Here is a 26471-nt window from a genome sequence, read left to right on the forward strand (position 1 = left end):
TCAGGCACTATGCTCTCTTCAGAGGACGTTGCTCCTGGTTTTAAAAAAAATCTTTTTTGTGCATATGTCTCGGCCCAAGTATATACCTCGTCTAATTTATAATCGATGGTATCCCTTCGAAATGTTCAGATCTTACGTTCGCGAACTTTCTTAGCATGCATATCAAGGTTCCTATTGATGTCCTCCAATACATTATTCCAATCTTCATTGTCCATTTTCTGTGAAATTGTCTTTTAATTTATTAATATCAAGAGACAAATCCAACAGAATTGATGATATTTCCTCAATGATTAAGAGAATAAAATCCAAAGAACATTTGTTCAATTTCGCGTACCAACGTGACATAAAGGCTTTATTAAATTTGAACTACATGGGTCTCAAGTCGATGCGCAACCCTCTAGGAATTCTCTTAACCTTATGATACTCTATCAAGGTTGTTGCGTGGAGTCGCTGGTTTGCCTCCTTAAGTAAGTATTCTAGTTGTCTTAACTGTTGTGTCACGCTGGTACGCGATATTGAACAAATGTTCTTTGGATTTGATTCTCTTAAGAATTGAGGAAATGTCATCAATTCTGTTGATTTGTCTCTTGATATTAATACATTAAAAGACGAAATGTCACAGAAAATGTACAATGAAGATTGGAATAAAGTATTGGAGGACATCATGTGGAACCTTGATATACATGCTAAAGAAGTTCACGAACGTAAGATCCGAAAATTTCGAAGGGATACCATAGATTATTAATTAGGCGAGGTATATACTGGGACCGAGACATATGCACAAAAAAGATTTTTTTTAAAACCAGAAGCAACTTCCTCTGAAGAGAGCATAGTGCCTGATCAAGATTTGACAGTTCAATGTCCTAAAGCCACAGTGGTACAACAACAAAGCACTGCTCAATCACAGGAAATGGCAACATCATCAGGTACACAGCAGCCTTTTTTAGCGGAGGGCCACATTCAAAATCACCACCGGACAAAACCCAAATAACTGCAGAACCCGCACCCGTAGGGGAGAAGGCAAAAAAACACCAGAAACAGGCAGACCCAGAGGAACCTCAAGAAGTAGAATCACTCGTAATGAATATTTCTAAGAGAATTTTGAGTAAGGAAGAGTTGCGGATTCTAAATAAAGGGATTTCTTTTGTCCCTACATACACCTCTAATGAATTGGAAACTGAAGTATCTTTATTCAAATGTATGCACAAATTGCGTCTCAGATGTTTTTTTTCAACTTTGCCACCATCGGAGGAATCCTCTTTAGAAACTAAACCTTTTCGTCCAAAGAGCAAATTAATGTCACCTGTCATACATAAATCCCTCGATACTATTGAACTTTTGGTTAAAAAAGATCTGAAGGAAATGGCATACAGCAAACCTTCACGTTCAAATCTAACACACAAGGAACATCGTATTCTCAATGCACTACGACAAGATACATCTATTACTTTTCAACCTGCTGACAAGGGTGGAGCTCTAGTGGTTCTTAATACTGACTACTACAATTCTCAGGTTGACCTGCATGTACAAGACTTGGAAACATACATTCCATTGGAAAAGGATCCCACACAAGAAATGTTAACGTTACTGACAGATATTGTAACGCAGGCTGTCAATAGAGGCACTATTGATGAAAACACTGGTAAATTTCTTGTGAATACTACACCTAAGATGCCGCATATTTACATGCTCCTGAAAATGCATAAGAAAAAATTGAGGCCACCATTTCGACCAATTGTTGCAGGCTGCAGCTCGATACACGAACCACTTGGTTATTAATAGGACCATCATTTGCAACCATTGGTACAGACCTGGGAGACTTACATCAAGGACACCACAGATTGTCTATTGAAATTGGAAAGAGTTCGTCATATATTTGATGAGAAGGTGATCTTATGCACCATGGATGTGGTCGCTCTTTATACGTCAATAGCCCATAATGAGGGCTTAGAGGCCATTAAATGGAGGTTACTGGCCTCCTAACTACCATCAGACAAGAGCATTTTTTTACTTGAATTGTTGCATTTTGCACTATATCATAGTGATTTCATTTGGCAGAGAAGATTTTATTTACAGAAGACTGGTACATTAACGGGCTTTCCCGGGGCCCCATCATTTGCCCCCACGTTCATGGCTTACTTTGAATACAAGCACATTTTGACAAACTCAAAATGGATGGACAATGCAGTACTTTTTTTGCGAAATATAGACAACATACTCGTCATCTGGAAAGGATCAAGGGCATTATTGGAAGAATGTATTTCTGAACTCAATGGTTTCAATCCTAGAATTCAATTTACACATGACATTCAACATGAAAAAATTCACTTTCTAGACATAGAAATTCGTAAAACGATTTCAGGCTTGGAGACATCTGTGTATAGGAAACCTACAGACGTTAACAATGCACTTCATTTCTCAAGTGCACACCCATATTCCCTCAAGCAACATTTGCCAGTCTCTCAACTTACAAGGATTAAGAGGATTACATCAGACACAGAAGCCTTCACAGGGTTGATGCATGAGCAATTGATGCGATAAAAGACCAGAGGCTATGCTGAGCACATTTTATCACAGGCAACTCAGAAGGTAACATTAAAATCCAGAGATTTATTAAAGCCAGTTGAGAAACAACCCAAAGCCCGTGAAGTTTTCGTTTTGAAGCATTCTATACAAGCACCTCAAATAAATCTATTATTCGAAAACATTGGGAAATTATAGATCAAGAACCAGACTTTTTAAAATCTTTTTCAAGGCCCTCCGATATTTGTTCATAACAGACCAAAGAATTTACGAGAATTACTGAAACCTACTGCCAAAGTTGAAAAACAAGTGACTAAGGGAATGAGGAAATGCCGCAATTGTGGACAATGTGGCAATGCAATTGTAAGGGATGTTTTCACGCATCCACATACAGGCAGAAAAATGAAATTACATCACACATCAGTCTGCAACTCAGAGAGGGTAGTATATGCCGTAAAGTGCCCATGTGGACTGGTTTATGTGGGTAAAACTAGCCAAAAAGATAAAAACGCTCATGGTAGAGCACAAAAGTAGGATTCGGAATAAAAACACAAGTTCTTCACTTGTTGCCCATTAGTTACAGGCCTCACACACCATTCCACAATTGAGGTTTACCATCTTAGAACAGGTAGTTGCAAACTCAGGTATAGATATTAATACTGCATTGGCACGCAGGGAGACACACTGGATAAAATTATTGGGCACAGTGATCCCTGGGGGACTCAACAACCATTATGAGTTACTGTGTTTTCTCTGAAGACATATTGATTTCATAATTTTCAGACTTTTGAAAAGGATTTGCACTCTTTTTCTCCACCAACCTTTGACTATTGTACATTTTTTACATCTAGCACACTTGCTTATCTTCTCTCCACATTTCTTCAGGAGCCTTTATATAAGCTCCAACTGTCGAGTAACTTTATTTAGATTTGTTGACCTTTGAGGACTAGAATACACTCACTCTACTCATATATGTATTTTGGTAATCATGTCAACATTCATCAAGAACTTGATTAAGATTACTTTGAAGGACGGTTGTCTGGATTGAGGCAAGAATCTTTTTGTTTGACAGTGTGTGCTAATGGTCTATATTTTTTTAAGGTGTTACCCGTAAGATATTCCTTCGGGCATTCTCTTCGCTTTTTTATCGGTATTGTATCTTTTTGCGTCTTTGAGTACGGCGTTTGACACTTAAACACTCAACTTGGGTTCTGTTCCTGGTGATTTGTATTACAGCAGCAGGCAGGTGAGGTGTATGCTATTGTTTCCTCCAGGATTCTACCGTAGGGAACAATAAAGTTTGTTCAACATTAACATCGGAGTTAGGTATGTGTTTCTTTAAGAACCGCTTGGAGGTTCCTTCCTTGTTTCTTTAAACAGCGCGCGGCATTCTGGGTACGGCCTCGTACCGCGGACACTGGCGTTTGCTCTAACTTCGGCAATAGACTCTGTAAGCTCGCTTTTCTCCTTTTTTTGGTGAGTAACACGAGGTCGTATGTTTGTTTCATGCCTTGAATTTGCCCCATATTGTATTACTCTAATCATTCCTTTCGCGTTTTTACCAGATAGAATCCTTTCAGGATGCAGAAGTCATCGGGGCACTGTTTTTGCCGGCCGTGTAGCTAGGTAAGAGAATGCATAACGGTTTTCGGTTGTTTTTTCAATCATAGGATTTCTGGGTGTTGATTTCATTGTGTCATACTTTACAGAGACTTGTGGATTTTTTCGTAAAGACCTGTGCAACGGGAGGGTTGAGTTTTTTCGCCTCATTTGTAATCTTGGGTAAGGCTGGCTCTAACGATATATTCCATTGTTTACATGATATCTTGGATGGACTTGTTTGAATAAAATAATGACATCTGCCTTTCAGCGATACACAGTCTTTTGCTTATCCTCATGGCTGCTGGAGCGATTCCCCTGCAGTGCTGGGCCGTAATAAAAACTGGTGTGGTCAGTAAGCATGGGCGAATTTTGCGAATCTGGCGTTCGCGAATTTGCGTATTTGCGAACTCGCAATCCGCAAAATCCGCGAATTTGCGGATTTTTTTGTTTTTATAGTGTTCGCAAGGGTTTCTGCCAGTTCGCGAGGATTTTGTACCAGTTCGCAATTGCGAACTTACTTGTCGGCACGCAACGGTCAGGACTATGTTGTTTCTACGTCTGGTTCATCATCACAGGTTCACAGCACCCTCTGTTTCAACACTGCCACCCTCTGTTTCACCCATGCCACCCTCTGGTACATCAATGCCACCCTCTGGTTCATCATCATCACTGTAGATTATGGGGGGAAAAAGCAAGCACACCTGCCCTGCTTCAACTGGCATGAATTAATTTGAGGTTGATTTATCAATGTGTCACTGTTTTAAAATTCCAATCTGGCACCTGCTTCCTTATCTGTAAATTGCTTTCTGTTGCAGTGCAATTTTTTTTTACAGGACCTTTGTGGCCTACTTGTAGCTATTCTATGATCTGGCTGTGAGGGTCAGAGCAGGGTCATACAATTGTTGCAACTAGCAACTGAACTCTGGAGGGGCCCCAGTCAGGAAGCACTACAGGGAATGGTTACTAATGATGAATGTGAACTTTTGCACCTGCTGAGTGCTTTCAGTTTAGCAAAACTCGTTTTTCTGCAGAACAGCAACTGTAATGCCCCAAAAAAACTTATTTGTGAAAGTTGATTTCTAATCCAAAAGTGATCCAAAGAAAGTCAAAAGGCCTCAAATCCAAAAAAGTGCAGGCAAATGTCAACCTGAGGAGTTATTCTGATAAAAATCATCATTCGCAGAAGGTCTATGCTGCTTGCTAGTGGATTTCTTGTGCAGAATTGCAAATTTTGTAATTTCGCGAGTGCGAGATTGTTGCTGCCCGCCGCACCTACATGTTCGCAATTGCGAGCTTACGTCGCACGCCGCAAAATTGTATCACCAAGAAAAAAAAATCCGCTGCGTGCGAATTTGCGGATTTTTGGTAAATTCGCGAGCGTTCTTGATTTGCGAATTTACCGAAAATCCGCAAAATCCACGAGCGGAACGGATTTTCCGCCCATGCTTAGTGGTCATGACGAGCTGAGCTCGTCATGAGCACCTGAGAGGTATATCATCATCATCATCATCTTTATTTCGGCAGCATGTGCCATAAAAGGTACAAATGACATTAAACCTAAGACAATAAATGTTAAGATATATACAACCATTAAAACATATAAAATCAATGTACAAGTATAAGGGCCAGCCATTCTGCATACTAAAAATATCTACATCACGGTTATCATTTTAACAATTTATCATAGATCCCCCATCTAAAAGATGTCTCCTCTTGTGCCATACTATCCCCAGATATTTAGCTAGGGCAAAGACTATATGCCCTGATAAATCGGTCTTAAGACCTCTATATGCTTGCAGGCAGTGGGAGAAACCCAGGTTTTTACATAGTGGGACAATCCATTTCTTCCGCGACTGCACATAAGCACTACAGAAGAACAATATGTGCAAATCGGTTTCCTGTTAAGATTTGCACCCTGGGCAATGAGACGGGGAATATTCGGCCCATTTACTGGTGTAGGCTCGTAATGGTAGACTGCCATACCTCCATTGGAGATACAGTTTCCTGATTAATATTGGGGATATGGTATCTAAAACGGTTTCAAACCTATAGCTGTCCTTTATTATTAAAAATGATGACGTTAGGGTGCCAGGGCCGCTTCCTTGCAGGTGAATAGCAATTTTGCTTTCCTGGTACTGGGTAATAAGCTGCCTCCGTGTAACCCCGGGACATGATGAGAGCGGGTCAGACCATAAGGTAGGTAGCCCTAATTTCCCTAGTTCTTTCTTGATATAATCTAACCAGGGAATTTTCCCGATGTTTGGGAGGGTAAGAATTTCCTGTAATTCTAGCCTGTAATTCGCTAGCTCTGGTACAGACCAAATCCTGCGCCAGAATAATAGGGGCCGTAGGCCCATATCTTCATCAAGAGATCTCAAGGCCAGGTCGAGTCTAATGGGCAGCAGGGGGGTGCTTGGAGGAAGTGATAGGAGCTGTCTGATAAATTTATTCTCAGTTACTACCAGATCACGATTACACATGTGGCCCCAAAGTTCACTTCCATACATAACAGCTCCCCTAGCTTGTGCTCTGTAGATCTCTAGGGAGGGACCCACCGGCTTAAAAGAAGATTTGTTCTTAGAGACCAATTTGATGATCCCGCCTGCTATTTGGGCTAGCTTTATTTGTGATTTCTCCCGTTGGTGCGCCCATGAAATTTTTTCATTTAGGGTGATTCCTAAGTACTCAAAGGTTCGTACCCTCTCTAGTATGTTAGGTCCTATGTGCGGATTAGGGCGGGTTCTAGCTGGGGGATTGAAGACCATATATTTGGTCTTCAAAGCGTTGATCTCAAGGCCATGGTCTTTATAAAATGCCTCGAAACCATTGTGAACTCGCTGAATCCCCATTGGAGACTTGGAGAGCAGCAGGGTGTCATCCGCGAACATAATCGCCGGCACCCTGCTGCCTCCAAGTTTGGGTGCATCAGTATTCTCAACCCCATTCAGGTGCGCAATTACCCCGTTGACATAAAGGCAGAATAGGGTCGGTGCAAGCACACAGCCCTGCCTGACCCCCCTGTCAACGGGGAATTTGTTGGACAATATCCCCTCCCTGCCGCATCTGACCTGGGCGTAGTTACCAGTGTGTAGTCTGATAATCATAGTTAAGAGATGTTGTGGGCCCCCTAAGCCAGAGAGCACGGACCAAAGTTTCCTACGAGGTACCAGATCAAAAGCTGCTCGTAGGTCAAAGAATACAGTATAGAGGCTGCCACCCTCCAACTGTACCGTTTTCCAGAATATAATAGCAAGTCGAAAGACTTGGTCTATGGTGGAACCTTTATTCCTGAAACCCGCTTGGTATGGGCTCAGGACTGAATGGTCTTGCATCCATTCTGATAAACGGTCCAGAATCAACCTGGCAAAAATCTTTAGGGGGACGTCTATTAAACTAATAGGCCTATAGTTGGCTGGGAGCAGAGAAGAACCCTTCTTTGAAGATAGGGACAATCTCTGCCCCCAGCCAAGTAGCAGGCACCGGCATCCCCTCCAGAATTTCACTAAATAAAACCTGTAGGTATGGAGCCCAGATCATGGGTTCGTTTTTAAATAAGTCACCAGGGAGTTTGTCCAGCCCGGGGGCTTTTTCTGAGGCAAGTCTAGCAATAGCTGCCCCCACTTCTGCCAAGGTAAATTTATCCATATCCGGAAGTGGCGTGAGGGTCATGCCTGCCGTCGAATCATCTTGGACCCGGGTAAGATCTATATTAGCAATAGTGTACAGGGATCTAAAATGATCCTCCCTCACGCTAGGTGCGATATTGGCCTCTACTACCGGGGTGGGATCAGCCGAGCCATTTTTAACAATCTGCCAGAATTTCCTGGCATCTCGAAACTTAAGAGCATCTGTCATGTCTGCCCAGTTACCATAATCCCATTCGATCTTGGCATTAGAAATGAGATTTTTGTACTCCTTCCTCTTGGTTCTGACCAAGGAAATATTGTACTGTTGCTTCATAGCCGCTAGTAGATCAACCTTAGCCTTTCTACAGGCGCCATTGTACCATGAGGCACGTGTCCCCCTGCTTTTTCCTTTACGTTGCCTCTGCTCAGGATTCAGAACATCAGCTAAGGTGCTACACAACTCTAGATGAAGTACACCGAGTTCTCTATAAGTCTCCTCAGACGTGACAGGATTGTGTATAAGGTTGTCAACCTTTTCCAAGACTAGTACAACTTTTGCATACAACCTCTGGATATCCTTAGGATTCCCAAGAATTTTGGGCCAGCGAACTCTACGCCGGTTAGTAGATAAGATCGTTCTTGAGTCCATACGATCATCGCCATCCTGTATTTGCGCCGGGACACTCTTTTTGAGTAGCCGTGCGCTCTACAAAAGCCATTTTAACATAACATAACATAACATATTTGGATAGTGACACCCGGAACCGAAATTTTTAGAATCAGCGCATTATGATCGCTGTCGGTTCGAGGGATTCCATTGAAGTCCACAATTCTGGCCCATTCGGACATTTCCACAAATATGTAGTCCAATCTAGAATTATGCCCCAATTTATTAAAGGTCGGTTTAGGTGGAATGTCACCGCTTACCCGGCCGTTGCAGGCCCTTAGAGAATTTGCTACGGTCAAACAAGTAATTTGCGTTGCTAATGGCGACCAGGACTTCACTGGTGGGCCAACCAGTTTCGGGATTCCCCATTGTTCATCTTCCTCATTGGTTGTACCTTCTAGGAATAATGTAAGGGGCTCAAATTGGCAATTGAAGTCTCCCCCAACCACATACGGGATGCCCTGGGGGAAAGTGCTCAAGAACAGCGCTAGTTCCTCGATAGTGCTAGAAGCTTTTGTTATACCCACTGGTCTTGAGTAAACATTTATTAATGCCAATTTTATTACATCAGACCATTCCAAGAGTACGCATTGAACATCTTGAGAATTAGTTGGTAGAGCCCTCGCTTTACAGCCCAGGTGGGAAGCCACACAGATAAGTAGTCCACAAGACGGGCGTCCCTTCCCCTTCCAGTTCGCCCACATTGAGAATGTATCAAATCCTGCACGCTGATGGTCCTCTCTTGCCCATGTCTCTTGGAAAAGGCAAACATCCTTTGAGTCTATAAATGCCCCCCAATCAGGGGAGTCAAGTTTGTTAGCCAAACCCGCCAAATTCCAGGAAACAATAGAGATGGAACCCCTATCCCAGAAATCTGCATTAAAAGAGTTAGTCGGCCCATTTGCTGCTGGATCGCCAGGGTCAAGCATAGGCTGCAGATTGTTCTGGTTGCACGGACTGAGACTCCTCTTATTGGAATGGGGGGGGGGGGGGGTTCTTACTCAACCTGGGTATGGTGAGCTTGCAATGCCCATCTAAACCCCCCTTATGTCTTCACGGTCCATCCTCCCCCCCCCCCCCCCCCCCCCACTGATAGGTTACTAAAATTTGGCTGTCAATCCACCATCTCTAGGCAACTGTATCTGTTAGCGGTCGGGAGACCACCCCAATTACCCCTATATACTTGTTCCCTGTACACCCCAAGTACCCCAGTTCCCATTCCTGGCGGGACGCCCTACAGTATGCCAGTTACTGTCATTATTCCAGTCACGTGTTAGTCCACTCCTGGGGGGGGGGAAAAAGGAAAGGCGTCGTGTTGCGATCCCCTCATGTCTGTCCTGAATATTCCAGGTGCATATGTAATCAGCAGTGTGGGGGTCCGCAAAGTTGACCAATATACAATCGCCCTGAACCGTTTTCATTTCATGACCCACCCATGGTACCCTACGCACTGTCAAGATCTTACTAGTTAAATTCGGAGGTAGGGGCCGGTTTATGTTTAGCCAATATTGAACTTTATTTTTTAGAGACCAATTGGCTTCCTCGTCCGCCTCACCCAGTTCTGGGACCCCCGTCATGACCACCACATAGGGGCTTGCCTGAGGAGGCAAGTTCACCGGTCGTCTCCTATGTGGCCCACCGTCATTATTGTTCTTAATTGACTGCATCAAATGATCCATGGGAGGAATAGACCCCTCTCTCAAAGGGGTAGCACTGGTTCTGGTTTTAGGTGCAGTTGACTTCACAGAGGAGGAGTCAGACTTAGATTTGGGGTTAGTCACAATGGCTGGTGGTTTTTTAATGACAGGAACACTGGGTTTGTCTGGGTTTGTGCTTAAGTTAGTTCCCCCTGCTTTGTTAATCCCCCTTGGGTTTACTTTTTTTGGGGCATCACACAGATCAGCTATCTGTTTTTCAATACGAGCTAGTCTTGTCTCAATAGGGGTGAGGTAAAGTTTAAAAAGTTCAGCAATCCTTGGTAGGAGTGAAATGTTTACCTCATCATCCCTAACACTAATCCTATCTACAGTGTCCAAGGCTTCTACGTTTACACTAGAGGTAGCTTCGTTAATGGGGGCATTACTAGGGCGATCAGTAGCTATAGTCAAGTTTTAGACAGGAGCCACAGGGGTCTTCCTCAATTGTTGTTTGCCCCTCACCGTTTCGTTATTTGGCTTAGATTTTTTGGGAATGGCTCCCTCCCTCCTAGCCTTCTGCTGGGTGTTGCTCAAGTCAGTGGGTGGAGTGGTAGCGACTAAGTCCGGGGTTTTTTCCAGATCTACACTTAGTTGTGAGTCTAAAGAGAGGTGGGATACTGAAAGGTCTACCATAGCGGGTAGGCTCTGTCTATGAGCGTGTATGTCAGCGTTAGTTATTGTAGGGGTTTCTAAGGGGCCCCGAGCCTTGAATTGTTCAGGGGTTTTGGCTGTGGCAAACTGACCCATAGAGGATCTTTTTGCAAAGGCAAGATCTTGAGATACTCTCCGTTCCAGCGAGGTGATTTCTTGGTCTATGAAAGAATTAGCCCTTAGAAGGAAATTATCCAATGTGCCAGTTTGTAATGACCCCCCGCTGCCGTTTTGCTTCTGGACGCTCTCGTGCACATGGTTATCAGAGGTGAATAACTAACCGCGGAGGTCTCTACAAGAGTAATGATCCTGGTTGCAGATGAGTACGTATAACAGTAATATTAATCGTGCACCTACATGTGGGTCCGGACTCTGTTCAGGAGTTAGACGGATGGCCCAGCCCGGCCTTGGCCCGGGCTTAGCCCCGCGCTCAGTCCCGCGTGCGCGTTGCGGTCGCTCCTTTTGGGGGAGGGGACACAGGAGGGGGCGGGAAGAAGACCAGCTGCAGCCGATCAGCGCCGCTGAGCAGGCTGGTCCTCGCAGTCCCGCCTCTGTCCGTGTGTTGGCCAGGCAATACCAGCAAAGTCCTCAGGGTCCCAAGCAGACAGAGACAACAAAGTTCCTGGACCGGCGAGCGGCTCCCGCGAAGCTGGGGCCGCGAGAAGTGGCGAAGTGGCCAGAGAAGCAGTACAGAGCAGCGAAGTCCGTGTCAGCAGCAACCCTCCGTCAAGTAGCCGAGGCACCCCTGAGAGGTATATGCCATGACGAGCTGAGCTCGGCATGAGCACCGAAGAGGTTATTATGAAGGGTAAGAGTTGGTTTAGGATATTTTATGTTTCATTTGTCACGAGGTTTGGAAGGGAATTCACTTAGACTTTGTTACACAACACTATTTTAAGAATTGTTGCACTTTATGTTCCAGTTCTTTGGGTCACTAAGCATGCGCTCTCTTGTGTTTTTCAAGACATTCTGCTTACCACTTGCACATCTTTCTGTTCTCGGAATGTTTTCACTTTGAGTGCAAATCCTAGTCACTTTTATGTATTCATTTATATTTGACTCGAATGGTTTAATATACGTCGTGTGATGAGTTTATATTTATTGTGTTGTAGATCCCGAAGGACTTACAAGACTTGACACAGTTATTATATGATGCAATTTATTCCCTGAAGAAGGGTTCTGAAAGAAGCTGAAATGCATTGGGAATGCTTTTCCCCTGAAGAAGGGTTCTGAAAGAACCTGAAATGCATTGGGAATGCTTTTTTTTATGTCAATGATTTTGCAAATATGCAGTTAAAGTAATTCTTTTTGTGTCAATACTTTAAAAGAGCACATTTACATTTTTTAGTAGAGAATGTTTTGCTTGTGTTAAAACAAACAATTTTTGCCAAAACCAACTGTATAAATTAATTATTTTTACTGATGAGATTAATACTGAATAAAGCTCCTGAATACAGTATATTTGTACACACGATTGTTTATGTAAGTGTTTGAAGACAATCTTGTCCTCAGCTGTGCTCCACGTAGGCTGGGGTTTTCCACAGCCTCCTTTTGTTTCATCAATACTAAGAGGGATTGAGGGCCACATCCCTCACTAACGTGGGTGCATGCAGAATTTTGAGAAAATCTGGTTAAAGATTAATTAAAAATTTTGATTTATTTTTTTGAGATTGGTGTGCCAGTTCACTCTAGGTAAAGGTGGGGTTATGCCACTTCAAGGACAGTGATGGGGGCGTGGCTTGGACGCCGATGGGTGAGGCGGCGTGAGCTCCGAGCTCCGTGCCGGATCCCCGAATAATCCTGCCATACTGGTGACCCCACCCTGCAAACTTGCCCAAAAGGTGTGGGAACTGGAGTAGAACGAGTCCGGTGAGCTCCTGGAATTACCGGGACGCCTGGCCTGAAGCGGAGAGCATATACGAGCAGCACAGCTGCTGCGGATATCGGGGCCAAGATGGCGGCGGCTGGCAGCGACCAGTATACAAGCCGGCACGAAGCTGAAAGGTGGCGAGGCAGACGACCTGCGGTGGTGAAGGCGGAAGGAGAGCTGAGCGCGTGGAGACCTCCGAGTGCCTCGGCGGGCACGGCAAAAGCGGTTCTTGAAAGCCGAGGTTTGCCCCGAGAGACCGGAGGAGATGGCGGCGGACTCCTCTTCTTCGTGAACCGGACGTCAAGCAGAAGGGTAGGCAGCCAGAAATGCGCTGTTGCTTGGCGCCGGAGTCACTATAGTAGGAGCGCATAGGGGGTGAGACGGCCGGCGCATACGGAGGGCAGTGGCGCCCACATGCTGGAAGTGCACTGACCAGAGGTGAGAGAAGCGTGGAAAGTACGAGGCGCACTGAGAGACGGCCCGGGCCCTGGAAAATAGCGGTGGCACTGCAAGTCGGGGCTAGGGCGATAGCTGACGACTGAAGGGACGCTGCTGGAATTGGCCAGCTGCTAGTGTCCGGGCAGGCCACGATCAGTGAGTAGAGCAAAGCAAGTGGAGCGCTGTCCATTGACGCGGAGATGCATACCGCTCGTACTGCTGAATCTGGAGACACCGATAGATGCTGAGGGCGGCGACTCCGTGGAGCCCTGCAACTGCTGATTAATGCTGCCGCTGCGGAGGTCGCTGGGTAAGAGGCGAGGAGCAGATTGAGCCCCCATAATCTGCTGGGGCGTAGTGGAGAGGAACGGAAGGTGTGGCTAACGGCCTGGGAGGTGTTCGGTGGAGTAGCCCTGTAGCAAGTGTCCGGATGAGTGGAACGCGACTGGACTGGAGCCCTGCAGTGTGGAGGTGGGAGCGAGGCGCGGGCGAGCCGCGGCCTGCAAGCCAAGGCAGGAACAGAACAACTGAGAGGGCCGCACAGGAAAGAATTGGCGCTGAACTGTATGGGAGACTATAGCAAGGTGGAGTGTGTTTCTTGAAGCTGGCGAGTCGCGGGTGGTGCTGACCTGCTCCCCATTTCGCAATACATAGGCATGGCGGAATAGTGAAGGAGGTGGAGGGGGCACAGGGAATCAGTGCACCATGGTGGGAGTTTGACAAGGACGTCCAGTGCTGAGGTGTGATTGGACGCGGGAACATGGTGAAACCCAAAGGAAAGAAGGAGGAGACTATGGACGCGGAGGTGCCCAACCAGGTTGAACAGGGGGCCGTGGAAATGGTTCCGGACCTGAGACTGCAACAGCAGTTCGACCGTATCCTAGAGGCCATAGCGGCTTCGAAGGACGCACTGCAACAGGACATTGCTCAGGTGGCGACTGGCCTAGGTTTATTGCGTGCAGACCACTCAAAGCTGGCAGACAGGGTGAAACGCAATGAAACCACGCTCTAGGACCTGGCGCCAGCGCGCACTGCATTGGAGGGCAAAGTGGCAAACGCTCTAGATCGTATACACGCGCTGGAAAAGAAGGTTGAGGACTCCGAAAGTAGAAATAGGCGCAATAACATTTGCGTAGTGGGACTTCCGGAGAAAGAAGAAGGGGAGGACATGATTGGCTATCTAGAATCATGGTTACGGACAGTGGTAGCCCCAGAAGGACTGTCCTCCTTCTTCACACTTGAGCGAGCACATAGTTCCGGCGCAGTCCGCCGCGACCAGGTTGTCCTCCCCGGCCGGTGGTAGCCCCGCTACTACATTAAAAAGATAGAGACCTGTTGCTCCAGAGGGCGCGCACAGATGGGCCATTCTCAGTGGGTAATAATTAACCCTGGGCGAAGAACTACGCTCCGTTCGCGGAGCTTGCGGAGTTTCGGCAACTCCGCGTTCCGCGGAGAACGCGTAGCTGTCGATTACTCCGCGATCCGGTGCGTAGCGTAGTTCTCGCGCGCTGAATAACATTATCGCGTGCGCAGCAATGGCTTACCTTGGTTCTGCGTTCGCCACCATGTTTGTAAACCCTCCCGCACAATCCCGTGCGACTGTGCGAACGCGATAACGTCATTTGGATGCGCGATAGCGTCATAAGGACGCGCGGGGATGCTTGACAACCCAAACACGTTACTTGTGACCCGGAACAGGAAATAAGGGAACGCAAGCGGGCGGGACAAACCTCTTGGGTAACTTAGCGCGCTAGCCATCCCGAGCATGCAGGCAGCGCCCCGAACATGCGCACCGCGCTCCCGAAGACGAAAAACGGCACGCGAACGGGTCTAGCAAGCAACTATGCATGTCCGCGGAGCTACGCGTAGGTCGCGGAGTGCAAGTGCGTCTTCGCGTAGCTCCGTGGAGTGCGGCTCCGCGAACTACGCCCAGGGTTAGTATTAATAAAGTGACTTTGTTCCCGGATTATACTCTGGAGACTCAACGTCGCCGAACTTCTTTCCTGTCGGTCAAAAAAGAACTCGGGCCGAGGGGATTCAATATTCCTTGCTTTTCCCTGCGAAGCTACGGATCATCATGGATGGTAGGACACAGTTCTTCATGGCCCCTGAAGAGGTATGGACCTGGCTGGAATCTTACAAGGCGGGTACCAATCGTAAAGAACCTCAGGCGTCAAATCCACCGAAGGCTCCTCCGGTACGCAAATCCCAGCGCATACGCCAGAGAAGGAACGGCTCACGGAAACCGTCGACGTCACAAGCGGAGGAAGAACGGCGGGGAGTACTGGAGGCAGTGTCGGCATTATCCAGCAAACAAAGATCCCAATCACCACCAAGTGTGGAATCTGGTGGGGATAAGGCATGCTCGGACACTGAAAGGTCGGAGATGGACAGCATTCAAGGCCCGAGGGTCACACCTGGAACTGCGGATGGCCTGTTGGACGAGCAGTGATGGCATGTGGAGATCGGAGGATGGACACTGGGAAAACAAGCTGACAGGGGCACTGATCTGTCCTGTAAGAGTGCGGGTGGGTGGAGGTTTTTTGATGCTTACATAAGGGATCACAGTGCACAGGGGCCGAGGGCGAGCGTAGCTGCCCGTTGGTACTGAGCAATCCCAATTGCCCATAAGGCAAGCCTGTAGTGACTACTGTGGGGCATAGTTGTGTGGTTTTGGGATATGGTTTGGATGGGAGCTGATAGTTTGATATTGGGTCCTGTTCTTGGGGGAGGGAGGGAGGGGGATGTTGGGATGTTGTTGGGATTGTGGGTGCAATTGATGTGGGCGGGTGTGTGAAGATTGGTGGAATGATTTGGCTCGGTTGCAATGGGGGCATCATCTGAATTGCGATGCATTACTTGGAATGTACGGGGGCTACACACGATGACGAGATGCCATAGAGTCCATGCGTACCTGATTAGACGGGGGGGGTCCAGATAGCACTATTGCAGGAAACCCATCTCACTGGAGCAGAGAGCCAAGCGCTGCAGCGTAGGTGGAGGGGTCAGGTTTTTAGCACATCATACTCGGCGTTTCCTCGGCGAGCATTGATATGGGTAAGAGCTGGGGTCCCTTTCCCTTTCCAGGCCACGAATCACATTGCAGACCCGGAGGGCAGGTATGTAGCGGTAGAAGGTAGACTATATGGAAAATATATTGTACTCTGCAGCATATATGCACCAAATGTGGATCAGGCACGTTTCTTTGCAAACCTCTCAGGGGCACTGGCGCAGTACTTGGCGAGTCCGGCGATAGTGGGAGGAGACTTCAACTCAATAACAGATGTTGTATTGGATAGATCACATCCCCCGTTGGTCGACTCCACGGTCCGCCGACTGGCCAAGTGCAGACTGGACTGGCAAGTAGGGTGGGGCCTCATACCCAGAGAACCCAGAGAGAACCCAGAGAGTCCACCTCCCTCCCTTCCGCTGCGAAGACACCAAGATCATCTGCGACGTACCCCAGGGCTCCTCGCTCAGCCCAACCCTCTTCAATATCTACATGAGCCCCCTCGCCACCATCACACGCAAACACAACATCAACATCATCTCCTACGCCGACGACACCCAACTGATACTCTCCCTCACCAAAGACCCTCTCACCGCCAAAGCCAACTTCCAGGACGGAATGAAAGATGTCGCAGAATGAAGCACAGCCGTCTGAAGCTCATCTCGGACAAAACGGAGGTCCTCATCCTCGGACAATCCCCGTCCGCCTGGGACGACTCCTGGTGGCCCACGACGCTGGGCACAGCACCCACACCCACGGACCACGCACGCAACCTGGAATTCATCCTGGACTCCTCCCTCACGATGACCAAACAAGTCAACGCAGTCTCGTCCTCGTGCTTCAACACCCTGCGCATGCTCCGAAAGATTTTCTGGTGGATCCCCACCGAAACCAGAAAGACGGTCACCCAGGCCCTCGTCACCAGCCGACTGGACTACGGGAACGCCCTATACGCTGGGACCAAAGCCAAACTTCAGAAAAGCCTTGAACGCCTCCGCACGACTCATCCTCGACATCCCTCGCCACAGCCATATTTCCGCCCACCTGAGAAACCTGTACTGGCTCCCCGTCAGCAAGAGGATCACATTCAGGCTGCTCACCCATGCACACAAAGCGTTCCACCACATGGGCCCCGAATACCTCAACAACCGTCTCTCGTTCTACACCCCCACCCGCCTGCTCTGCTCCACCAACCTCGTCCTCACCACCGTCCCACGGATTAGCAGAACCACCACCGGAGAAAGATCTTTCTCCTACCTGGCAGCTAAGAAATGGAACTCACTCCCCGCTCACCTACGACTGACCAAACACCATCTCACCTTCAGGAAACACCTCAAGACCTGGTTGTTCGAGCAATAGCGGCGCACCCCTCCAGCGCCTTGAGACCCTCACGGGTCAGTAGCGCGCTCTACAAATTTACTGATTGATTGATTGATTGATAGAAGTATGGCGTAGTCAGCACCCTGGGGACAGGGACTACTCCTTCTTTTCGGCTCTGCATGAGCTTCATGTTAGACTAGATGTCATTTTATGCTCCCCTACGATAGCCCCTGCGGTTGGGTACTCTGAATACTTGGCCAGGACTTGTCCGATCATAACCCATTGTTACTGACTATTGATTGGCTGACTGTAAGATCCAGTATACCTACATGGCGCTTATGCCCAGAAACATGGAAGATCAGGTTTTCAGGGCAGAGATAAAGGAGGGCATAGAACGTTATTTTGTAGACAATGAAGGATCCATCTACCAGAGCAGTAGAATGGGATGCCTTTAAAGTGGTAATACGAGGGCTTTGTATTAGTAAATATACAAGGGTGAGGAAGGTACTGTTGAAGGAAGTAGAAGATGCAGAGAGGAAATTGAGGGTGATGGAGCAGCAAAGACCGGAACACCCGGCATTGCACACGCAGCTAGTAGAGGCGAAGGTGGCAGCGGCGGCGACGTTAGAAAGACTGCGATGTTTTGACTATAAGAATTACACCTCGAGAGTGCATGGTGAGGGGGACAAGGCAGGAACATTACTGGCAAAGCTGGCCGATCCCGCTCCGATAAGTTGCACAGTCATGGCCATAGAGACAGGGGCTGGCAACGTAGTATATACCCAGAATGAAATCTTGAGGCGGTTCCTAGACTACTACGAGTCATTGTACAAGAGCACTCTGGGGGTGGAGGAGGCGGATTAAGACGCCTACTTCCAGAAGTCCAACTTCCGCAGTTGGAGGAAGAGCATATGGAATTACTAGGGCGGGATGTTACGTTGGAGGAGATTCGGGGTGCGATAAAGCATATGGCTCGGAACAAGACTCCGGGAGTGGACGGTCTGCCCACTGAATTTTATGCACAGTATGTGGACTTATTAGCTCCCCGATTGCTTGAGGTCTATAAGGAAGCTAGGGAACTGGGCCAATTGCCTTCATCTATGCGTGAGGCGTTGATTATCCCCCTCCTGAAATCGGGACGGGAGGGTGTGGATGTGACTGCCTATAGACCATTGTCCATGTTAACAACGGACTATAAAATTTTGAGTCGGATATTGGCGACTCGCCTGCTACAGCATATGACCACACTAGTACATTCTGACCAAGCTGGATTTATTCCAACTAGGAACACGTCCTCGAATATACGGCGACTCATAAGGATCATGGGAGATGCTCAACATGGTCTAGACATGCCGGCGGTTTTGTCTGTAGATATAGAGAAGGCCTTCGACAGCCTGGAATGGGCATACCTCTATAAGGTGTTGGGACGATTTGGCTTGGGAGAGATGTTCGTGAACTGGACTAAGGTATTGTACTCCTCGGCGGTGGCCAGAGTACGATTGGGGACTTTGATTTCCACTCAATACCCAGTAATGAGGGGGACGAGACAGGGATGCTCATTATCCCCACTGCTATTTGCTCTTGCGATAGAGCCTCTGGCAATACGCACGAGACAGGGACAGAGCTTTGAGGGATTATGGTACAATGAGACACCACAGCTCATATCACTATATGCGGATGACCTACTCTTGTTCTTAGGGTACACTGATGAGGCGTTACGGGGAGCGGTAGCTTTGTTGTCCAGATTTGGGGAATTCTCGGGCCTCCGGGTGAACTGGCGTAAGACGTGTCTATTCCCGATACGGCAGTGTGAATCCGCACCGACGCTCTCCTGGGAGGTGAAGTGGGAACCGGTATGCTTCACATACCTTGGGGTCCGAATATTCCACGAGGCGACTGATATGCTAGACGGGAATATAGGGAGATGTGTGAGGGCGCTGAAAGGTAGCATGGCATTTTGGTCAACGCTCCCGCTGTCAGTGATGGTGAGAGTGGCGCTACTTAAAATGGTGGCACTGCCCAGGTTGCTCTATTACTTCAGGACCTTGCCAGTGTGGATTCCACAGGTCATGTTTAAAGATCTGAGGACAATGACTATCGGATTTCTATGGGGTAATAGCAGAAGACGAGTAGCCCTAGCAAAACTGTTGCGACCTAAAGTGGAGGGGGGACTGGCGGTGCCGGACTTTGAACTTTACTACCTAGCGACGCAGTTGCAGGTCCTGACACAAGCAGTAGCTACAGAGTTTCGGGGCCCTGATCATTTGCGGGGTAGAGGGATTCAAAGACATGTTCTCTTATTCATAATCCTACAGCAAAAACTTACTCTCTGGGATTTAACACTGGAAGAGAGAACCCTGAGGTTATGTTGGAATCGTAGCCAGCGAAGGGCTGGGGTATTCCACCCATATGCTCCGGAGATTCCGTTGGGGATGTTGACGGCGCTTCCGCATGGGGGCGACTGGACTTATCTACTGGAGTGGGAGCAATTGGGACTCCAAATGATGGGGGATCTATATGAGGGAGGAGAGCTCTTGTCCTTCCAGGCACTACAGGAGAGGTATGATCTGCCATGTGGCAGCTTCTTGGTTCACGCAGTGGTGACAGCTGCGGTCCGAAGGCATTAGAGGGAAGGGCAGGTAGAGCCCAAAACTACAATGGCATGCCAATATGTAGTAATGACAGCAGGGACCTTCAGAGCGATTACGTGTCTCCAGTCCTGGATGTTACACGAAGGGTTGCAGCCATTAGAGGAGTTGAAGGCAAAGTGGGAATTGAGCATAGGACGGCCAATACCTGATACAGTATGGGGACATATTCTCCGGAGGACATGGAAGGGAACCAGAAACGCAAGGTTTCAATTGGTGCAATTCTTTATAGTACACCGTGCATACCTGACGCCAGGGAAGATTCGGAAATATTTCCAGGTAGAGGATGCAGCGTGCCCTAGATGTTTGAGGGAGGGGGTAGAGCTGGATCATATGCTCTGGGAATGCCCAGTGCTTGGGACTTACTGGAAAGAGGTAGGAGAGCTCTTGAGTGCAGTCACAGGCAGACCCATAGATTATGGCATAGCCACGTGCTTGCTCCATTGGTTTCCACACACAGCTAAAACGAAAATAACAAGCAAATTCCTTGATCTAGGGTTAATATTAGCAAAAAGGGAAATAACAATGCACTGGAAGTCAAAAGACGGACCGACAGGCAAGCGATGGCGGGCGGAGCTTTATAAGTGGGCTAGGAGCGAGAGCTCTATTAGATTTCAGCAGGCTCAAAGTTCCAAAAATGAGAAAGCTCTGGATATGGCGAAAGCCTGGGAGGCATTGGTAGAATCCCTGTTAGATTACCACTGTGAAGAAGAGGGATTGGGCGAATGAAATGTACAGGTCATTCCGTATATTTGGATTATTTGGACAGCGCTCGAATTGCAAATGAGTATTACGACGTGATTTGCTTTTGATAAGGCACCACGTGCACACCAATTGCGGCGGGAGGGGGGTAGGCATTGGGGTTAGTGAATTATAAAAGTGAAGATATATTGGTGGGATGATGGTAATAAGGATTGTCTTACGATATTGTATGTTGGTAAAATCATTAATAAAATATGTTTTCAAGGACAGTGATGATGCTGGATTTGGCCTCTGACATTTTTGGCTCACTCCGACTCCCTTAAGTGAGTTCGCCATCATTCGGAGGACTGCATAATTGTCTCCAGCAGGCACCTCTCCTCCTGGAAGAGGGAGTGAAAAGGATATGGGCGGCTGGTACCCGCTAGCTGCTTAAGAGGGACTGAAGTCCAGCTTCTAGAGTGAAAACTAGGAAACCGGGGCTGTTTTAAAATATCATAGGGAACAAACTGTAACAAATGCTAATCTGCACCTCAGCTTTGATACCTGGCCTAGACCTCTAACCTAAAAGGATTTACTTCCAAGAAGGAGGACGCCTAGGAGAAGTGGAGAAAGGGGAACCAGTACGCGAATCACAGTAACCCAAACGTCAATAAGGTAAATGTGCTTATAGCATGTTGAGTGTAGAATGTTTTACATGTGTATTACAGTGCTTTTTTTTTATCAAAGTAAGCCACTGTGTTGGACTGGATAATCTGTTAATGTGCTGCTGGATGATTGTTGTATTCTGAGTTTGCGCCTGTGGCTGCTCGCCAATTTCTACCAGTGTGAAGTGCTGATGGGGTTGTACTTGGTCCATGTTTACAGAGCCATAGTAGGACAGACCCCAGAACATTGGAGGCAACCGAACCAATTACCCACGTTTGAAGCCAGTAGCCCCTGCTTGCCGCTGCTCTCTCCATCCCCCACCCTTCCTTAAGAGGCATCTGACAATACACATAAAAAATATGTAATAACCTCTGAAGGTACTAGATAACCACAAAAATGTCAATCCTTTTAAAATGAGTGAGCCCTGAATGACATTATGAGATGTATAAAACTGGGGGATGACAGTTCGGACCATTGTCTTAAGAAACAAATATTTACTCGTAGTGAAACAAGCATTGAAAATGCAATAGGTCTCGCCCTCGTTTAAGTTAAAGCAATTCTGTTTGTAATTAGGTGGCTTTTTAGCTTTGCTTTTATTAGTGTCTTTCAAACTTTCATGTACATAACATGCATATGTATCCGTATATGGTAGAGAGTAGTAGAGAGATAGAGGTAGAATAGAGAGTGAGTAGTAGAGCGTGAGTAGTAGATAGTAGTAGAGAGTAAGTATTAGAATGTTAGTAATGAGTTAGTAGGACAGAGTAGTAGAGGGTGAGTAGAGAGAGAGTAGTAGAGAGAGAGTAGTAGAGAGAGAGTAGTAGAGAGAGAGTAGTAGAGAGAGAGTAGTAGAGAGAGAGTAGTAGAGAGAGAGTAGTAGAGAGTGAATAGTAGAGAGTGAATAGTAGAGAGTGAGAAGTAGAGAGAGTAGTAGAGAGACAGGCTCTGAAGATGAAACCACGCCTCTGTCTCCGAGGGACATCTGTGTCACTGCCCCAGGGCAGCAGCTGCAAAAGAAAAGAGCTCCCACAGTGCCACGTATCTCCAGTGGTGTTCTAAGGCAGCAAGAGGACCCTGGCATGACATTCTGAGCCCACGCAGGATGCACAATGCCCATCTGATAGGCGTCCAAGCGCTAGGAAGAAAGTGGGGGGCTTCATTGTCCCGCGTGCCAGCACCCCACATCAGCTTGCTGGCGCGAGGTGCAAAGTTGTTTGGGTCAAAGTCTGCTCAGAGCGCTTAGAAGGAGTAAATGAGTGGAGCGGCGCAGGAATTGTAGCGCCATCGGTGAAGTGACATTTCAAACACCCATCCTTTAACAAACGGGTGCATGTGATGGTTTCAGATACAATCTGCCATCCTTGAAAAAGGCTCCCTAGGCAGCTGGTTAGAATGACCGTAGTATAGTAACAGCCCATTGCGGTGGTCTGTCACGTGCTGGCAGTTTTACCTGCTTCTAAGCGCCCCTAGTTCGCAGTGGTAAGTGAAGAGAAACTTAGGCTCGGGCTGCTGGCCGCCCCACCTCCTCTGTAGAGCGACCGGACTGCACCAACTGGAGAGATCTTTTATGCTACCACTTTAAAGGCGACATTGCAGCCTTAAATACATGGAAACAGCTGTGAGATAAAATAATTGTGTCTTTATATACAAACTCTACGACCAGGTAAGGTTAGTTTTGAAAACAACAGTAATGCCCAATAATCATCGGTCCTCCACACACTATGACCTGATCCTTGACTCAGCTACTACGGTCCTTTACTGAGAACCCTTTCCCAGACATGCTATTGACTTTTTTTTATGTAGCTCCTACCTATCAAAACGTCAAAACTCTGAAAAATTAAAGTTGGACCGTGCAGCCTCTTAGTATTTTCACGTGACTTTCAGATTACACAGGATTGCAGCAGGCGCACGCATGGTGGCGTGCTTTCACTTTAAACGCAGTTTAAAGTGAAAGCACTCCGTGTTTAAAGTGCACGCGCGTGCGCATGGCAGCGTGCTTTCACTTCAGTTTAAAGTGAAAGGACGCCGTGTTTAAAGGCTCGCGCACGCATGTGCGAGCTATAACAAAATGGCGTGGGACTGTCCACTGTCCCACGGACACGCGCGTGCTCTCTGCATTGGACAGATGGCGAGAGCAGCCATCTTTGTCCATGCAGGCGCATGCATGAGCCCACGGCGGACAATTGATTACAAAAGGTCCTCTCTGGCGAGAGCAACGCATGCGCTGCTTTCGCCAGGCGAGACCTAAAAGTCTGACAATTGAAAAAGAGGCAGAGGAACTTTACGTCCTGCCTAGAGTTTAAATACCCGTGGCACAAAATACTGGTGTTTGCAAACGTGGAGTTCTCGTGCTAAGATGATTGACATCAGATATGCTGTCATTATTAATCAGTTTGATTCACTGGGAAGCAAAAGGGATGAGGAGGAAGAAGGATGCAGGCCCCACTGTTAAAGTCTGGGAAATCCATGATGAATAAACAGTTCCTGCAAACGCTTAAGAAACCAAAAGGGTTCCTCTGGTAAAGATCCTGAATAATATGGCAGGTGCACAGTAATGGGTGAAAAGCAGGTCCAGCCCCATAGCCATTGTGTTACTCTGAAGTGGACATAGGGGAGATTTGTGAATTCTGAATGGCTCCAGCCACCCATGCAAAATAGTTCCAGCATACTGAGCGAGTTTGGGTTCCTGATACTGGATCAGTGTTGCCGATTAATGGAAGTTTCTTGGCTGAGCAAGATACAACGATGGGAACAGTCCTCGTAAGCAATGGGTAGGCTTGACATTTGTTTACATCTAACTCTTTGGTTATGCCTGCTGCCTGATCTCTCTCACTTTTCCTGAATCCACAGTCTCCTCACCCGACAATGGACCTTACTGTCTCACCCACCTTACTGTCTCTTAGATGTATGGAAACCGCCAGATCGTCATGGAGAAGGAGGAGACTGAGGAGCTGAAGAGATTTGACGATCCTAGCCTGGTGCTCATCGGGTTCAAGCCCCTATCTCTGTTTAAGCAATATCATTTCCTGAAGCCTGCCCAGTTTGTCTACCCAGAGGAATCATTGGTCACCGGTGAGAATCCTAGCATTCCCCACCACTCCGCTGAGGACAGTGCGAGTATAATGCCCTGGAGAGGTGCTGCATGGTGATGTATTGATAGACCTGTGAGTGGGCCCAAGTAGTGGAATAGCTGTGTGTATTGCGGGTCAGGATTGAGGTGTACTGGCAGAACTGTATATATGTTTCGGTGAAGAAAAAGGAGGGATGCTGCTGGGCAGAATTGCAGAATGGGGTGAAGGTCTCAGTTCTTTAGTCTTTGGGTACTTTTAAAAGTAACTGGATGTTTAGAAGTTTAAAGTATCTGTTTCTTCTTACCCTCTCCCTCTTCAGGCAGTACTACCCTTTTTGCTGCTCTCCTTACCAAATGCCTGGAGAAGAAGGTGATGGCACTGTGCCGGTATACTCCCCGCCGCAACACCCCACCACGCTTTGTAGTGCTGACCCCCCAGGAGGAAGAACTAGATGACCAGAACGTGCAGATAAACCCACCAGGTACTCGCAACAATGATCCAAAGGGCTTCATAAACATATCATCTTGGTTGTTTGTGGACAAAATGTTTTGGCATTCAGCTGCTTGACCGTACTATGGGGAAGAGGAGAATTATCCGCCCCCTCTGTCAGTAAAGTAAGGTTTGCATCTGCGTTCTTCCCTTAGCTTCCTTGCTTGGGTACACCAGTACTGTAAATGCAGCCCTCCCAAATGGTGGATGCATATTATGATTATTTGGTGCAAAAGCGGCGTGGGAGTGCAGTAGGTGGTAGTCTCTTTGACAGAGAATGCACCGCCCAGGATGTGCACACTCAGTCACTCTCCTCTCCCCTCGCCTCCAGGCTTCCATCTTATATTCTTGCCCTATGCTGATGATTTGCGGAAACTGGACGTCCCCGAGAAGGTATCAGCCAATCAGGAGCAGGTGGACAAGATGAAGGAGATTGTGCAGAAACTACGCTTTGTGTACAGGTAAAGAGAGTGCTATGGGGAGCTGACCCAATGTGGTAAAGCCGATGAAGGAAAGACGATGTGTGCTTATGTTCAGTCATAGCAGGGTCATGTACGCAAAACAATACATCAAAACCTCTTCATACTGGACAAATTGCCCTCTGTCTTACCCTCGTAAAAGTCAAACTTTGGATAGTAAAAAAAGTTTTTTTAAACTAACTTTGTCCCTGACAATATTTTTACTGTTTTCACTCAAGCATAGAAATAAACCTAAGTGGTATAAGCCTGAGTCACATTGACATTGTTGAAATGTACTGTTGACACCTCACTAACTCAAATTCCTCACCAAAATCGAAGCGTAAAATCTGCAACCTTCCATCTTCTCCACGTCAAGAAATTACTCCAGCCCACCCTAAACTGCAGCACTGGGTCATTCTTTCTTAGCCTGGATTTCATAAAAGCAGTCCTAGCTTCTATTCCATGATCCATGCTGCCTGCATCGAAGCAGTATGTCACTCAAACACTCGTCTCTGATCCACACCACACAAATTACTTCATAATAAGCTCATTCTCCAGGTGCAATCTTTGCTACTCACCTATCCAAGGGTCAAAATCGAATGCCTCCCCTACAAAGCTTTGCAGCTAGATCAGCCCCATACCTGGCTTAATCCATCAACATATTAGGAGGCTAAAGAGGTCTGAGGAGAGGATCCTTGGTAATAATCAAAATACCTAATTGTAAAACCCCAAGGGCAAAACAACCCCTCTCTGATTCAGCAACATTCCCTCTCTGATTCAGCAACATCATTCTTAACGCTTGAACAACACCAATTATCATGATTAGGAAGTTACTGAAACTCCTTTCTAGGTATACCTGATCAAATCAATTCAAAACTAGTTCTAAATATCTATACACAATTCTGGTAGTCTTAACACTCAAAGTCACGGTTACTCCTGCAGAATTCAACATTCACCACTACAGCAAACCCACTGAGTGAACTTTTAACGATTTGGCTTCCCCTTTAACGTTCCTAAATATTTCATATTATTAATTCTCTAAATATATTTCAGAATG

General features: G+C 47.1%; 1 protein-coding gene across 8 annotated transcripts in view; it reads left to right on the forward strand.

The window, feature by feature from the left end:
- The window catches only part of XRCC6 (X-ray repair cross complementing 6), a 227184-nt gene that overhangs the window by 197284 nt on the left and 3429 nt on the right, over window positions 1–26471 (forward strand). For all 8 annotated transcript variants that reach the window (XM_078683226.1, XM_078683253.1, XM_078683262.1 and 5 more), the window contains 3 exons: window positions 24300–24468; window positions 24787–24948; window positions 25288–25417. In XM_078683226.1, the coding sequence (XP_078539352.1) occupies window positions 24300–24468; window positions 24787–24948; window positions 25288–25417 (461 nt within the window). The remainder of the gene's footprint in view (window positions 1–24299; window positions 24469–24786; window positions 24949–25287; window positions 25418–26471) is intronic.

Source organism: Lissotriton helveticus, chromosome 1_1 (genome assembly GCF_964261635.1).
Source record: "Lissotriton helveticus chromosome 1_1, aLisHel1.1, whole genome shotgun sequence".
In the NCBI taxonomy this organism is placed as follows: Eukaryota; Metazoa; Chordata; class Amphibia; order Caudata; family Salamandridae; genus Lissotriton; species Lissotriton helveticus.